This window comes from Heteronotia binoei, chromosome 6, assembly GCF_032191835.1.
Source record: "Heteronotia binoei isolate CCM8104 ecotype False Entrance Well chromosome 6, APGP_CSIRO_Hbin_v1, whole genome shotgun sequence".
In the NCBI taxonomy this organism is placed as follows: Eukaryota; Metazoa; Chordata; class Lepidosauria; order Squamata; family Gekkonidae; genus Heteronotia; species Heteronotia binoei.
This window is the reverse complement of record NC_083228.1, coordinates 50,539,860-50,555,441: the sequence shown is the minus strand read 5'-3', so window position 1 is coordinate 50,555,441 and position 15,582 is coordinate 50,539,860. Positions and strand designations below refer to the sequence as shown.

At 43.1% G+C, this 15,582-nt stretch overlaps 1 protein-coding gene across 3 annotated transcripts in view; it reads right to left on the bottom strand.

The window, feature by feature from the left end:
- Nucleotides 1-11,817: 11,817 nt before the first annotated feature.
- The window catches only part of C6H10orf90 (chromosome 6 C10orf90 homolog), a 162,617-nt gene continuing 158,852 nt past the window's right edge, over nucleotides 11,818-15,582 (bottom strand). For 2 of the 3 annotated variants that reach the window (XM_060241428.1, XM_060241430.1), the window contains one exon: nucleotides 11,819-12,908. In XM_060241428.1, the coding sequence (XP_060097411.1) occupies nucleotides 12,870-12,908 (39 nt within the window). In that variant the 3' untranslated portion in view covers nucleotides 11,819-12,869. Of the gene's footprint in view, nucleotides 12,909-15,582 lie in introns of all 3 variants that reach the window. The other variant, XM_060241429.1, reaches the window with a different exon arrangement.

Here is a 15,582-nt window from a genome sequence, read left to right as displayed (position 1 = left end):
TTGGTCATTAATCTGCCCCCTGGTCTATTGTCTAAAGCAGGAAGCACACACTTCAGCACACACTTGCTGGAATGCTAAGCACACAGTTTTCAGGAAAAAACTATATAAAAAAAAGGAGCCCGAAGGGGGGGTGGTATCTAAAGTATTTTCCCCAGCACATCAGCAAAGGGCTATAAACATAGCCAAGTTCCCTCTTGAGGAACATGCGGGGGGCAGTGATGGATAAAAGTGGCATCAGCACATCTTAAAATTAGTTCGCGTAACATCGATTTTCATTTTGTGACGTAATGAAACTATTGTAAAAAAAAAAGTGTGATAGCTTGAAGTGCTTTCAGTTTGTGTGTGTGTGGGGGGGGGGGAAATAACGTGAATGATCAAATGTTTTGGCAGATTACTTCCCAGATAATGGAGGGCGCATTACCAAAATCTCGTGGAACACCATAAAGAGTGAGGGCATTTGAAAGTAAGGGATGCATTCGGGCAAAGAAGAGAATCGTGTTGCAGCGTTATGCATTGCAGCGTTGTAACGCAAAACCAGCTTTGCTTAAAAAATTCCTAATTGGATAATGGCGGACAATTTTAAAAGGGAGTAAAAGTAAGAGGGTGTGATGAAATAACTGGGCGGAATCAGGGGCGTGGAGTTATGTGGGTGTGTTCTAATGATGTAACAAGTTTGACAGCGCATTGGCTCGAGTTCTGCACATAAAATTCCGAGCCTCGGAACTGCAGCAAAAAAAAGATCTGGTATTTTTGCCGATCACCCTGATCCGGGGCGGCACCTCTTCGGAGGTGGGTCAAACTGCCACCCCGGGTCAAAATGTGCGGAAACCAACATCTGCCCCGGGGGAAACACAGCATCGGAGCCGGAGCAAAGGCTAATGCGGAATCACCCATAGCTTGGCCCTATGTGATTATGATCTTGGGGTGCGGTCACACTTACATTAAATCCATCAGCAACCCATCTTTAAAGCGCCGTTATTTCGTATGTCAGATAATCCGCCGCATCCTGTTTCCCGATCAGACAGATGCTGTTCCTATGGCATGCCGTGTTGATCCCGTCCCCTGCTCGATCACACAGTGCCCGCCGGAACTTCTTTCAGATGGCGGCAATCTGCATTAGCGCAGGCGCAGTGCTGGGTGCTAACAGGAGGGTTTGCGTGCTGCAGAGGGTGTGTTTCTGCTGAGCGCATGCGCGTTTGCAGTAGAGGGGTTTCCGGCTATTTAAACCTTTTTTTTTTGTTTCCCCCGCTGCTCTATCGATATATCGATATATCGTTGTGTCGAAATGGAATCTGATAGCCTTGTCACATTAGCGTGGTTTCGCTTTGGTGCTTGAGGTGTTTGTGTGTGTGATTTGAGGGGGAGGGGGAGAGAAGAGGCTTTGTTTGTCTTTACCCCCCCCCCCCTGCTCCATCCCGATCCGGTCCATAGGATGTCAACTTGAGGGGTTTTTTTGCCGTCGGGGATTCTGCTTGTCTGGGGGTTTTTTTTAGGTGGAGCATTGGGGATGGCGAATCCTCGAGAAAGCGGGGAGGGAGAGAGTTCTGCGTGCGCCCCGTCCTTTCTCGTGGCGGCGGGGGGGGGGGGGTTAGCTGCTGTTAGCTGCTGCGCTGCTGCGATGGATCCGTTCCTCTCCTTCCCATCCGAGCTCCTTAAAGCCCAATTCTGTCGCCTTACAAATGCAGCAGCGGAGACTAGAGATGTGTTTCTCCGTTTGCACTACTTTTCGGAAAAGATCGCCTCACATACTGGAAATCTCGATGCTCACATATCGAGATTTCGATATATCGCTATTACGCAATAAACTAAAATATTTTTTAAAAAAGGCAGGGCACGCACGTTTCGGAAGGCCCCCCCCCTTATTAAGTTTAGGAATACAGCCGCTAATAAGCAATTTTTTCGAGTTCCTTCCCTCGATGGCGCAGTGATATGCATTTTGTTTGTGGTGGGAAGCTGGAAGCGGGAAGCGCTGCTGCGACTCAGCAACGATTGCCCGTTCAGATGCTCCAGAGCGCTCAGGAAGCGCTCAGGAAGCGTCTTGTTCCGGATTAAATGCAGTAGCAAATTAATCCGCGAGCAAGGCGCATCAGCGTGGAACGGGCACGGGCTAAGCACGCTTCACAGATGTGGATGTGTGAACGTCAGGGTAAAATCCGACATGCTTGCGGGCTCAACTCATGCCCGTAGCGGGGTTTTTTGGACGTCTGACCGCACCCTTTAACTGTTACAGCTGTGTTATGAATCCTTAGAAAAGTGACTCCCACAGCACAGTTGCAACACATAAAGAGTATTTTGGGAATTCTAAAGTCTGTAAACATTTCAACATGTTTGTCAAGTTTTTTTAAAAAAATGATACAAAGCTTCCTTTTAGGTCACTGCTAGTTCTTTGTGATGACAGGACAAATGGCCAAGAATAGCAATGCCCAAATGGCATTAGGAGCCACAGTGTACCTTGGGATCCCTGTTGGATTGGTTCCAAAGCTATCAGTAGTAACAAGTGAGACTCTGTGGTGCAGTGGCAGTGTTGCCCACCTCCAGCTGGCACCTGGAGATCTCCTGCTATTACAATTAATCTCCAGATGGTCAAGATCAGTTCATCTGGAGAAAATGGCTCCTTTGGAGGGTGGACTTTATGGTATTATATCCTGATGAGGTCCCTCCCCTCCCCAAACCCTGCCATTCCCAGGCTCTACCCCTCCCCAAATCTCCAAGTATTTCCCAGCCCAAAGCAGGCAACCCTAAGTGAATATCATGGTGGTTACCTCTGGTTAGGAGGGTGAGTTCATTGATGGGCCTTTCTTGCCCTGAACTCTGCTGTTCTAAAGGACTAGAACCAAATATGCTTCTGGTTTTCTGAAGAAATTAAAAACATTTGCACATGGGAAGAAAAGAACAAGGATTAGGCTTAATAATAATATGCCAAGCTTTAGGACATCTCTCAGTAAGAAGCACACACATATACACATCACTTCTGCTGAACAGCTCTGAGGATTTTTCTGCACACTGCAATGCTTGTCAGCTGTGCAATGGATGCATGGCAATTATGGATACCTATGCTTCATGGTGCAATCATTACTGCATCTGGACTCTGAGCACCAGTATACATACTTTGGTCATTGTATGCTCCATTACCTCTACGACCTTCTGCTGCTGTATTGTTTCAAGAATGCTCACTCCTTTCTAAGTCCATTGACTTTAATGGAATTTAAAGGCTGTAATCCTGCTTAGAAGTGCACTGTTAGTTTCACAGAGGTGGAACTCCCAAAACTTCTAATTGTTACTTCTGAATATTTGTTTAAGAGGAATTGAGAACACAGGTATGTACCCCCTTTACATTATGTAGGAGCAGATGTATATCAATAGCCTCTGAGGACCATAGTCTGCTATTGCATGCAAACATGCTTGCACTAACATTCTCAGCCATTGCACAGAATATTCTACCAATGGAGATTGATATGCCCCTTCCCTTCTTGGCTCTTCAGTGAAATGAGGATGGATGGATGGATGGATGGATGGATGGATGGATGGATGGATGGAGGGAGAGAGAGAGAGAGAGAGAGAGAGAGAGATAATGGAAGGAAGGGAGACAGACAGTTTTGAAATCTTTATGAGTAAGAGTTAACACTATTTTCACCAGTTTTTGCTGCTTGTATAATGTGCTTTTTGTGGCTGCTGCTATTTATTTATTTATACTATATATCCAATTCTGAACATAGCCCCAGAATCCAGATTAAAAAAAAATCTGCACAGTAGGATCATGTACAAGTCTAGGAATCCCCAGGACTGCAAGAAAATATGAAATATTTTTAAAGCCTTGGTTTAAACAAAAATATATCCAAAACAAAAGCCATGTCTGTTTCTTTAAAAAAAAGAATGGCTCTGAAATCTCATTAGATTGTGAGTTCTCAGTGGCTATTTCAGGATTAGGAAATCCTCAACTAGGCAATCCCCAACCAACTAAGGCTTCCAATCCCTTCTTACTGTCAGCCCAGGGAGGATGGCAAGGGTCAGACCCAAAAAGGCAAAATAAAAGGAAAGAAGGGAGAAGAATGGAGCAAAAAAGAGAGAAGAAAAGGAAAAACTGATGAGGGGAACAGAGGGGGAAAGCAGGGCTGGCTGGCTGAATGATTTCAGCCAGGGGGAGAAAAAGATAAGGTAAATTGGTGGGGGAGAAAAGGGGTTTGACAGGATGAAGGAAAACTGATGATAAAGGGTGGGGGGAAAGGTAAGTGGGTACAAGGGAGAAGATGCAAGAGGCACTGTTGGGTGGGGGAAGAGAGAGAGCATGGGAAATTACATTTTCCCCATGAGTCCTTGTGGGCACTCCACTTGTTTATATGTATTATAATTTTAATATTGTTAGTGTTTTATGAAAGATTTTATGACTTGTTTTGTTTGAGAGAAAAAAGGTGGAATATATTATTCACCAATCAAACCATACAACTAGGTTCTGAGTATGGCTGAGTAGAAAAGTGCAGTAGAAAAGTGCATGGCTGAAGAAAAAGGGGGGAGGGGCAGGGCCAGTTCTAGAATGTCTGGCACCCTAGGCAAAACTCACTTCTGGTGACACCCCTCCCCACGTGCTGATAACATCACCAAGTCACATGGAGGGCACCCAATTTGGTGCTCCCAGAAGGCCAGCATCCTAGTTTGCCTAGTGGTAGGGCTGGCCCTGGGAAGGAGAGAAGACTGTAAACAAGAGGAGAGAGAGAAGATTGTGTATTCCTCTCCCACATGTCCCATTCGCTCTTAAAAAGGACCCTACCCCCACTTTCTGTGTTACTGGGAAGAACTGTGTTAAAATACATGGACCTACATCTTATTTGCTCAGCTAGATGCTCACCTATAATTTTGGGATTCTAGATAATACTGGCCTGTCTTTCTGGATGATTGTAGATATTACTGGGATAATAAACAAAACCTTGAAAACTCTAATGTGCTGTATAAATCCTTATTATGCTGGTGGTCATGGCAAGTGTGTGTCTATGGCAAAATTTAAAAGTTATCCCAAATCCTCAATAGGTGAGTATGTTTTTTGGGGGGTGGGTTGCACCTTTCTAGTCTCCTTTTACTTAAATCTGGCATTTATGTCTGCTTTTTTACTGTTTTCTAGATGCTCTACAGCCAAAATGTAATTATGCAAAATCTGCATTTGGCTCCCTAGTTGTCAGCCAATTGCAGGGAAATTGAGAACATCACCAGTGCCTGATGCTACACATACTAAGTAAAGTTTGCTGCTAAGGAAATATCAGGTAGTAGGAAATGAGGACAGAGTTGCCATTTTAGCAACACAGAAACAGGTTTTGAATATAAAGAAAAGCCATGCATCGTATTCTCCATTTACCACAACAGGGGCTCTGATGATTTTGTACATAAAAGGTAAAAAAGTAGTCCCCTGTGCAAGCACCAGTCGTTTCCGACTCTGGGGTGACGTTGCTTTCACATTTTCACAGTAGACTTTTTATGGGGTGCTTTGCCATTGCCTTCCCCAGTCATCTACACTTCCCCCCCAGCAAGCTGGGTACTCATTTTACCGACCTCAGAAGGATGGAAGGCTGAGTCAACCTGAGCCAGCTACCTGAAACCAGCTTCCGCTGGGATCGAACTCAGGTCGTGAGCAAAGAGTTCAGACTGCAGTACTGCAGCTTTACCACTCTGCGCCACGAGATTTATATTGTTAGATACTGTACTGACAAACTCTGTTCCTGTTAGTTCTACTCAGCCATTTCACAGTCTAAGTGGAGATGCATTTATTGCTTGTATTCTGTAATTGGGGATCTTAGAATGAGATTTATGGGTAAAACAAAGGCATTTTTAAAAAACTGGAATATTTTATGAACAATTCCTTGTGTGTACTGGAGTGCAAACAAAAACAGTCTGCAATTGTTTGCTTCAGTATCAAAGTATTTTTGAACCAAGTATTAGTCTCAAAAAAATCTTAAAGATGTACAGGCGTTTGTAGCTTCTCTGAACCACCAGCAACATCCCCCCGCCCCGCCTTATCTTATTTAATTTCTCTAAATAAGAGCAGGGCCAGCCCTACCACTAGGCAAGCTAGGTGACTGCCTAGGGCTCTGGCTTTCTGGGGGCACTGAATTGAGTGCCCCCAATGTGACTCGGTGATGTTATCAGTGCTTGGAGGGGGGGGGGCAGAAGTTAGCCTTGCCTAGGGTGCCAGACGGTCTCGGGTCAGCCCTAAATAAATGTCAAATTCATCATGAAAGATATTATCTTTAAAAAAGGAGAGAGAGAGAAATTAGGTCTGTAACAGGTGTGTGCGTTTCCGTATTGTCAGTACTTTGGCAATGACTTGCCACAGGCTTGCTGCTTGCTATGTTCCAAACTTAATATGTATCTGAAATTGTAATGTATTTTATCCTTACACTTGGAAAATTACAGTGCAGTTCTACACAGAGGTACTGTAGTTTAAGCTCATTGAAATGAACTGACTCGGTCTAGAGTAACTCCGTGTAGGATTGCACTGACATTAAATGGGAGGGGGGGGGATCTGAAGGAAGCAAATAGATGAGCAAACCTTAAATGTCAATAAGTGTTTATGAAATAATTCAAAGTCATTCTCAAATGTTATGCCATTTCAAATGTCAATGGAATGAATTAAGCTTGGTCCTGTGCAATGGGTGGAGGTCACCAGATAGCATGTGTTGTTGTGAAAATGCCCCACAGTGGGGAAGGGAGGAGATGAGCACAGTGCAAGTAACCAAAGCTCAGTTGAGATGGTGCCTTTTAATTGATTTAGAACAATTCCTGACATAAATATTGATATTATCCAACTAGTCCTTTGTGTGCAACTTTGCTTGCTCAGCTAGGAGGCAAACCAAGAAGACTCCCCCCCCCCACACACACACACACATAAAAGCCACTGAACTATGGGCTTGTTCCCACAACAGGTAGGATGAGGCATTGCTTCCTCATCTGACTTGCTGCAGTGCTGTATAGTAACTGGTAGGAGTTAGGGCTGAAATGCCACTGAATACATTGAAACTGAATCCAGTCCAAAACAATATGTAGAATGTTTTGCATGAAGCAACAGCTAAATGTACATTTGTATTTCTTCGTAATCTATCTGGCTTTTGCAATAATAGATAGATTGGATAGGTAAAACTTACATGCAAATATACTCATAGGTATTAATGTAAAATCTGTACATAAGGAGTCACTGTGCACTAGTTCTCATTCTTGTCCTTACAGCCTCAAGGTAAGTAATGAGCTCAGTTTCAAGACTGGTTACACCCTGAAGGGGCCAAGTATCAGACAGTGCAGCCAAGAGTCTGCATTGGATTTCTATATGATTCAGTCCATGATATAAAAAGCAGACTTTGGAGGATGGTGGAAGACAGGAGGGCCTGGCGTGACTTGGTCCATGGGGTCGCAAAGAGTCGACTGTGTGACTGAACAACAAGTCAGGCCGGGCCATGTGCATCATAAAATGTGATCCCAGGTAGTGGAGATGCAAAATTTATAAAGGACACAGGCAAATACAATTAAAGATTTTTTTTAAAAAAAATAAAAATAAAACATGCTTAAAAGATTAGCACTCTTGCAATATTTAACAGATAAATTGATAACTGATACCTCTTGTTCTGAATTATTGTATCAAAATCTGGAGACAATGTCTGTGCTGTCAAACTCTTGAGCTGAAGTGCTGTATAGTATCTGGTAGGAGTTAGGGCTGAAATATCACTGAACAAATTGAAACTGAATTCAGGTGCTGTTCAGGTGTGTATCTGTAAGCTGCAAACCTACTTTTGATTTATTGACATTCATTACAAAACTCTCATAGTCAATGCTTTGAGCCTAAGACCCAGAGGAAAACATGAAATGGCTGGGCATTGCAAACTTTTGTACATAATTTGCTTCATGTGCTGGTCAAGAACATGTGAAGGCACCATGACACAGATTGAAGGCTATGTATTTGATTACAAAACTATACTCTTTCCCAGGGCTTTTTTTGTAGCAGGAACTCTTTGTATATTAGGCTACACACCCTTGATGTAGCCAATCCTTCAAAAGCTTACAGGGCTCTTCTTACAGGGACCAGGGCCGGCCCTGCCACTAAGCAAACTAGCACCAAACTTCCCGGCAGGCCATCTAAAGCCGCCCTCCCCCCAATCACCTGATCAGCGGGTAAAGACTTGCTCAAAGTCAGTGCCACCGAGCCGGCCGACTACAGCGGGGAGGAAAGGGCAAGGGCCACCACCTCCTCACACTTCCTGGATGGGAAGGAAGTGGAAGGAGGGAGCAGCAGCACATGCCCTTTCCTTCCTGCTGCTGCTGGCCAGCCCGATGTTGCTGATCGTGAGTCTTTACCTGCCGGTAGATACTCCAGCTGAGACTGCACTCCCTTAGCTAAGTAGAGCTAACCAAGCCTTTTCTAGTCATTCATATTGCAAGGTTCTTTGACCCAAATTGTGCTTGTTTGAATCCTAACAGTTATTTACCCAAATTTAAGGACACTTCCAAAATGTGCATAGTTCTGTTGAATCCGCATTTCTTATTTTTTTTTTCCTTTCAAATATATGTTTTGCAGTGTCTCTAGAAAATCTCTGCATTTTTACACATTGCTATCCAACTGGCTGCAGAAATGTAAACAAGCTCACAAACCCATTTCAAGTGTAATTATTTCATAATGTACTTTCTGCCTGGAGCAAGAGATTAAAAGGCACAGAGCACGGCAGTGGGGGGCAAGCGGAGCATGGTGGCAGGGAGCCGGAGGGGGCTGGAGGCAGCAGCGGGGGAAAGAGAGAGGCAAACTAGGTGATGGCCTTCCCTTCAGGTCAATCTCAGTGCCGGGGAACCAGCGCTAGAGCACTGCACTCCCCAAAGGGCCATTTAAAGCCACCACCCCCCAGCAATCACCTGATCGGCAGGACTGATAGGATCGCTCTAGGGGCCTGATCCAGCCCTAAGGCTGCATGTTTGACACTCCTAGCTTAAGATCCTGACTAAACTGGTAGCCAAAAGCAGTTCTCGTAAGCATTCAGCCTAGCCAGCACACCCACAGCTCAGGTGACAAGAAGAGCATGAGGCAAGGGGCTACTTAGCGTCATTTTAGGCATATTTAAAACAGCTAATCAATAAATATCTTTATTGCATTAGCAAAATATTGCCATAGCAACCAACCAAATACAACAATAAGATAAAAGGGAACGAAGAGAAAACACAAGGCAGCATCCAGTACCTCATTCCATACTACGATAAGAAATCATACAATCCTAAAGTATCTGGAATAAAATGTCAATAAAAATTTTAAAACCTAAAAATCTATACATTCTAAACTTTTAGAACCTTAACAATCTAAATTTAAAATTTAAAACATCAACAAAATTTACACTACACTAGAAAAGAACTGAGAGTGATAATAGGGAGTGATCAATGAGGCGCGGTCTTCATTTTCTTTTCCATGACGACAGCCGCAAACCTTGCAACTTGAAAAGTAGTGTATTTATCTCTATCAGATAATAAAAAAACCTCGTTTCTCCTGATTTGACTACCCAAGAAGAGACAACAGAATAAAACCCAGAAACCTATTCCGTTCAGAGTTAAAATCAGGGCAATAAAACAGATATTGAGAGCAGGGGAGATACTGGATATGTGAATTGTACAAAAATAGAGTTATCATGCTGATTAAATTTATTTATTCATTTATTTATTAAATTCAATTTTAAACTGCCCTTCCCTGACGAGGCACGGCTCAGGACAGTGTACAACATAGTAATTCACATAGTCTATAATAAAACAACTTAAAACCATAAAAACACAGTAACAAACTAAAAGATGGTGGTGAAATTTCAGTAGTGCCAACCACCTCACAGGGAGTGGGAATGGCAGGGCCAGAAGGCTGCAACCATCGCTGTCATTAACCCCTCTCTCTCCCCATACAAGTAGGGTACCCAGGAAGCACTGTCACAATTATGAGTTATTACCAGTCACTCCACTCTAACTAACTTTTCCTTTTGCTAGTTAAACACTTATGCCACTTATGGCCTTACAGGATCAGTTCCCCAAGCAGCAGTCCCAGCAGAACATATAGATACTGTTCCAATGGAAGTCTCTAATATGGACAGTAAATATTGACTTAGTGGCTACAGTATGTCTGTTTAATGTAAGAGCCACATACAATAAATGTCAGATGTTTGAGAGCTGCAAGATGTTTGAGAGCCGGAAGGAAGGGAAGGGAAGGGAAGGGGAAAAGAGGTAGAAAGAAAGCAACTTTACTTTAACTTTTACTTTAAATGCATTCTCCAAACTGCCAGCTGGCTTGGCTTGGAGAAGTGATTTAAAGAGATAAATGCCTTTTCCAAGCTGGCCAAAGAGGCAGGTGTAAAAGAGACACAGTTTGGCCACCCCTGGTCTAGTGCATGTCACCCTGTGGGAAACCTCAAAAGAGAGGGGAGCTGAGGAAAGTACAAGAGCACCATGTGCAGATATTTGAAATCCATTTACTGTTTGCTACTCCTATGCAACATTACTTATTACTGTCCTTGTATTTCTTTGGACTCTTTGCAGGCACTCCACCAAGGATGGATAGGATAGACAGTGTGTATCTGTGAAGCCCCCAGGTCAAGGGACCACAGTTTCCATTGGAGGGACCATCTTTTCTCCAAGATACTAGAGATGAGGCAACACTCTAGAACTCTGAAGCCAGTACTTTGGTTCCTTTGTATTGGCAACTCCAGGGGCTAACCATTGCCCCGTGGCCTGGCCAGCTCACAGCTCCTCATCTCCACCTGTTTACACCTTACAGCTAGGGCTGCTCTCACCACTTGGGCCCTTCTCCTAGGTCCTTAAGTTCCTGCCCCTGTCCTCTGCACCCTTCCTGCAAGGCTAAATTAAATGTAACCCAACTGCCTGCATCAGGAGTGCAAAGCTCCTCCTGACTAATCTTGGAGTGAGGAATACTGACCTCTGAGGCTTCAGGAGCTGCAGTACCTTCATGTTGTACAAAAGCTCAAGACTGTCTCTCCACAGCCTTCAGCCAGTTTATCACTTTCAGCTGGGGCCTTCTGTCTCTTCACCTGGCCACTCCTAGTTCTTCTTTCCATGCTTCTGCTCACAAGCAAGCCCTTTCTCTCAAGAGGGCCTTTATCCCAGGGGAGATCTTTGCTCCCAAAGGAGCCAGGACTTTTGCCTGCTCCTACCTTCCTTCTGACACCCCACCTGCGTCTCCTCCATGCACAGCCACAAAACTGCTGCCTTCCTTAGACCATGTTCCTTTTCCACTGGTTCTCTCCAAAAGGAATGGAGACCTGGGCTGTGACAGTACTCTGGTTCCTGCTGTTTGTGTCAGTCTTTTCTAAAGAGAGTGGTTTTTTGTGTGTGTGCAGAGGCTATGCTTTCTTTGTTTCCTTCACCTGCTGTATTCTGTGTGCAGGTGGCAACGGATTAACAAGGAGGTGTGCCAGGATTGCTGCGCTATTCAGTTGCTTCCATCTATATCATCATGGGGGTGTTGCCAATATGCCACTCCATGACTGGTTGGATTGCCATGGATTCTATTTCTGCTGGGTAAGCAGAGGATAACAAGTACCAGTAGTACAGCCAAGAGCTTAGGTTTGGGCTGCCTGCTACATTATGAAAGTAATTGTGAAGCAATAATCACTTCATGTTACACAGAAGCAAGAAAAAGCACAGAAATATTTTCTTAATCAGATGTATAGCCACATTACTGTCCTGGCAGAAGGATATGGATTTTGTTATGCTTTGTTACAATGGCTTTGAAATTAACAATATCAAATAAAACTGACAAGATCTGGGACATTTTTCTACTTAGACTTTATTTCTTCCTTGTGTAAAACCAAGTTTTCTGTATTTCAGATGTACAATTTTAAATATTTTTGAAGGAAATATTACAAATGGTTTTAATTACATAATCTTTACACAAGCATTTTTTCTTGGTAGAAACCACTGAGTAGATTGGTGCCACTTTTTAAAAATATGCGTATCTATAAATACATTATGCCATGTGAAGCCAGGCAAAATTACATGGTGCAGCAAAGAACATGTTTCAAAAGCAGAATTACTACCTAGGTTCTAAAGAGTAGTTTTTAACAGGTAACCCTCTTATTTGGTTTACTATATAAACAAAAGTGAGGTCCTTCAGAAGCTAAAATATTGGTCCCTATTGTAATGTGAACCCTTAATTTAAAACTGCAGTTTAAATGATTAGGTGGTATTGTTATTTTAGCTCATTTCTAACCATAACAAAATGATATTCATTTTTCCTTACTTTCAAAACCAGCAAGCTTCAACATGAAGCCATCAGGAATAAATGGGAGTTATGGGTGGAATCCAGAAAATTATGCATGGAGTTCCAGTCAAGGAATGGATTTTTCTTGTCTCTCTCTTCTGGCTGCAGGTTGTGCGCACTCCCAACAAGTAGTTCAAGAGAATCAAGAACCCTCAGAAACAATCTGTGATGAGATATAAAGGGCTACAGCTAGAGCTGAAAATCTGCAGCAATTGTGGGCTACTGTTTTTCAGCAGAAGTGCCACCTGCTTGTGCATGGAATCTTGAATCCAATCCAATATATGTATACTATATACATACATATATATTTGGAGTGAGGGTTAACTTGCACAAATGTGACTCTATTAATAAAAAGCTGTCTGTTAAAGGAAGTAAATGCCTCATTAAAACTGCATAAAACGATTATTCCATAGGTCATGGACCGCTATATTCCACTGATTTTGCACAATCACTTGAACTTTTGTTTTTAAAAATTCAAGCTGTTTCTTTATATACAGGAAACGAAGGAAGTCTCCATATCATGAAGTTCCTGATAAGTCTATATGGCTTTTTAATTAACAAAGCCATTCGAAGTCTAAGAAGCATGGCCTGCCAAGGAATCTTAAATCGTATTTCTTTGAAGAAGCTGGTCCAGTAATTGCTACAAATAAAACAAATTAAACAAGTTTTAATATGTTGCTTTTCTCTGTTGGAAATACAGAATCAGCAGCCATACTGTTTACCCACACTGACTTGAAAGGGAGAAAATACCCCCTTTAAAAATATTATGCACAAACATGTTTATTACTGGACACAACTGTAACTTGCAAGCAAATGTAAGAGGACTCTCTCTCTTCTTTATGGCATACCTGAGGGGGGGGAAAAACTTGTCTTGCATTTGAAGAAATACAGTAAATTATGGTGTAATTCTAAACCTATTTGCAGTTTGATCCTAATAATGTTAATTTAGAAGTAAGTCCTTTGATGTAAGTGAAACCTGCTTCCAAGAAATTCTTCTAAGGATTTCAGCCTTGCTGGCATGCAGTTGCTACAGTAGTCAGCAGAGCTACTTGTGCCACTTCAGTTTTCAGAGGGGAAATCATTTGCACAAGAGCATATGTGAAAAATGAACCTCTGGTGAGACTTTTTAAGGATCCAGCCTTAGTTCTTATCTTCCACATGAAAAAAATGTAGGGTTGCCAGGTGTGACTCACTCAAGAAATATCTAGGGACTTTGGGGGTGGAGCCAGGAGCAAGGTTGTGACAAGCACAACTGAACTGTGAAGGGAGTTCTGGCCATCACATTTAAAGGGACCATGCTCCTTTTAAATGCCTTTCCTCTATTAGAAATAATGGATGATGGGGCACCTTCTATTGGGGCTCATAGAATTGGACTCCCTGGTCCAATCTTTTTGAAATGGGGGGGGGGAGGTTAGAAGAGGCAGCAAATACAATGCTGAAAATTTGGTGCACCTTCTTTAAAAAAGCACCCTCCCCCCTCAAGCCCCACAGGTTGATTATATATATATAATGGAGTGTCCAGCAAACATCCTCCCACTCTGAAGTTGGGGGAGGGCCTCCAAATCAGGGGATCTCCTGCACCCAACTGGGGACTAGATGTGAAAAAGGAGGCAAGGAGACCCCCAAGGTGGTAGATACTCCAGCTGAGACTGCACTCCCTTAGCTAAGTAGAACTAACCAAGCCTTTTCTAGTCATTCATATTGCAAGGTTCTTTGACCCAAATTGTGCTTGTTTGAATCCTAACAGTTATTTACCCAAATTTAAGGACACTTCCAAAATGTGCATAGTTCTGTTGAATCCTCATTTCTTATTTTTTTTTTCCTTTCAAATATATGTTTTGCAGTGTCTCTAGAAAATCTCTGCATTTTTACACATTGCTATCCAACTGGCTGCAGAAATGTAAACAGGCTCACAAACCCATTTCAAGTGTAATTATTTCATAATGTACTTTCTGCCTGGAGCAAGAGATTAAAAGGCACACATGTGGCTGCCATTGAAAGCAGAAGTCTCATGTTGTCTCCTCAGCTCTCTGTGCTAATATCAAGTAACCTTCGCACTACTTCATTGGCTGCCAGGGAGGGAGGGGGAGAGAGAGAGAGACCAAGAAAACTTGCTATGTGGTGAAATTGAGCCATGTGTTTTGTATTACTAGATGCTATGGAGGAGGGGGAAGGTGACAATAGATGTTGGCCTTTGAGTAGCAGCTGTGAATGCACACATATCCACAACATTGCTCTAGACTTAAGCCATCTGCTAAAGGAATTGTCATCCGGAGGACTGGAAGAGAGCGTGAAGGTGGGACAGTGGTGAGTTGGAGTAAATGCAGTGCAAGTAACCGTCCCTTCTTCCTTTGCTTGGCAGAAAGGGAAGGGAAACCTGCCAGCACAATTCCCTCCAGAACTGGACTGTGAACTGTGTTTCCTTTCACTGGTTTCTCAGAGCTTTACTGTATATTACCTTCCAGCATAAAAACCCATGATTAATCTGGGGTTACACCTGTGGGCATCTCCCCTTTCTTGGAATTTTAGCAATCAGAGACAGTGCAACGTTGCCCAAGATACAAAAAAATAAACTTAGATCTGACCCTTAAAATATGGATTTTTAACTTGGCTTGTTTACTGAGTAAGTATGATGGAAATCTGAATGTGGAATGGTATGGTATAGCCCAATCCTGACAGATCTCAAAAGCTAAGAAGATGATATTGGATTTATATCCCGCCCTCCACTCCAAAGAGTCTCAGAGCGGCTCACAATCTCCTTTACCTTCCTCCCCCACAACAGACACCCTGTGAGGTGGGTGGGGCTGGAGAGGGCTCTCACAGCAGCTGCCCTTTCAAGGACAACCTCTGCCAGAGCTATGGCTGACCCAAGGCCATGCTAGCAAGTGCAAGTGGAGGAGTGGGGAATCAAACCTGGTTCTCCCAGATAAGAGTCCGCACACTTAACCACTACACCAAACTGAGCAGATGACCAGGGAAGACAGAGAAGGACAATAGCAAACCACCTCTGCTTCTCCCTTGCTTTGAAAGCCCTTTGCTCTGGTCACCATAAGTCACATTTGACCTGATGCCACGTATATATAATTGAGTTATGACTGCATAACAGGGACATGATGGAATACGAAAAAGTGAAAGGAAATGTAAGAGAACACAACCAATGTTCCCTCTAAGCTGCAGTCTTGTGAGCAAAAATTCTACTTTGTGAGCTACTAGTGTTAAAGTTGTGAGCTACTGCATAAATTATTGTGCTCTGGGACCATTTTTCCTGAGCGAAGACAAAAATGCGTGAGCTGGAGGCTAAAAACCTGTGAGCT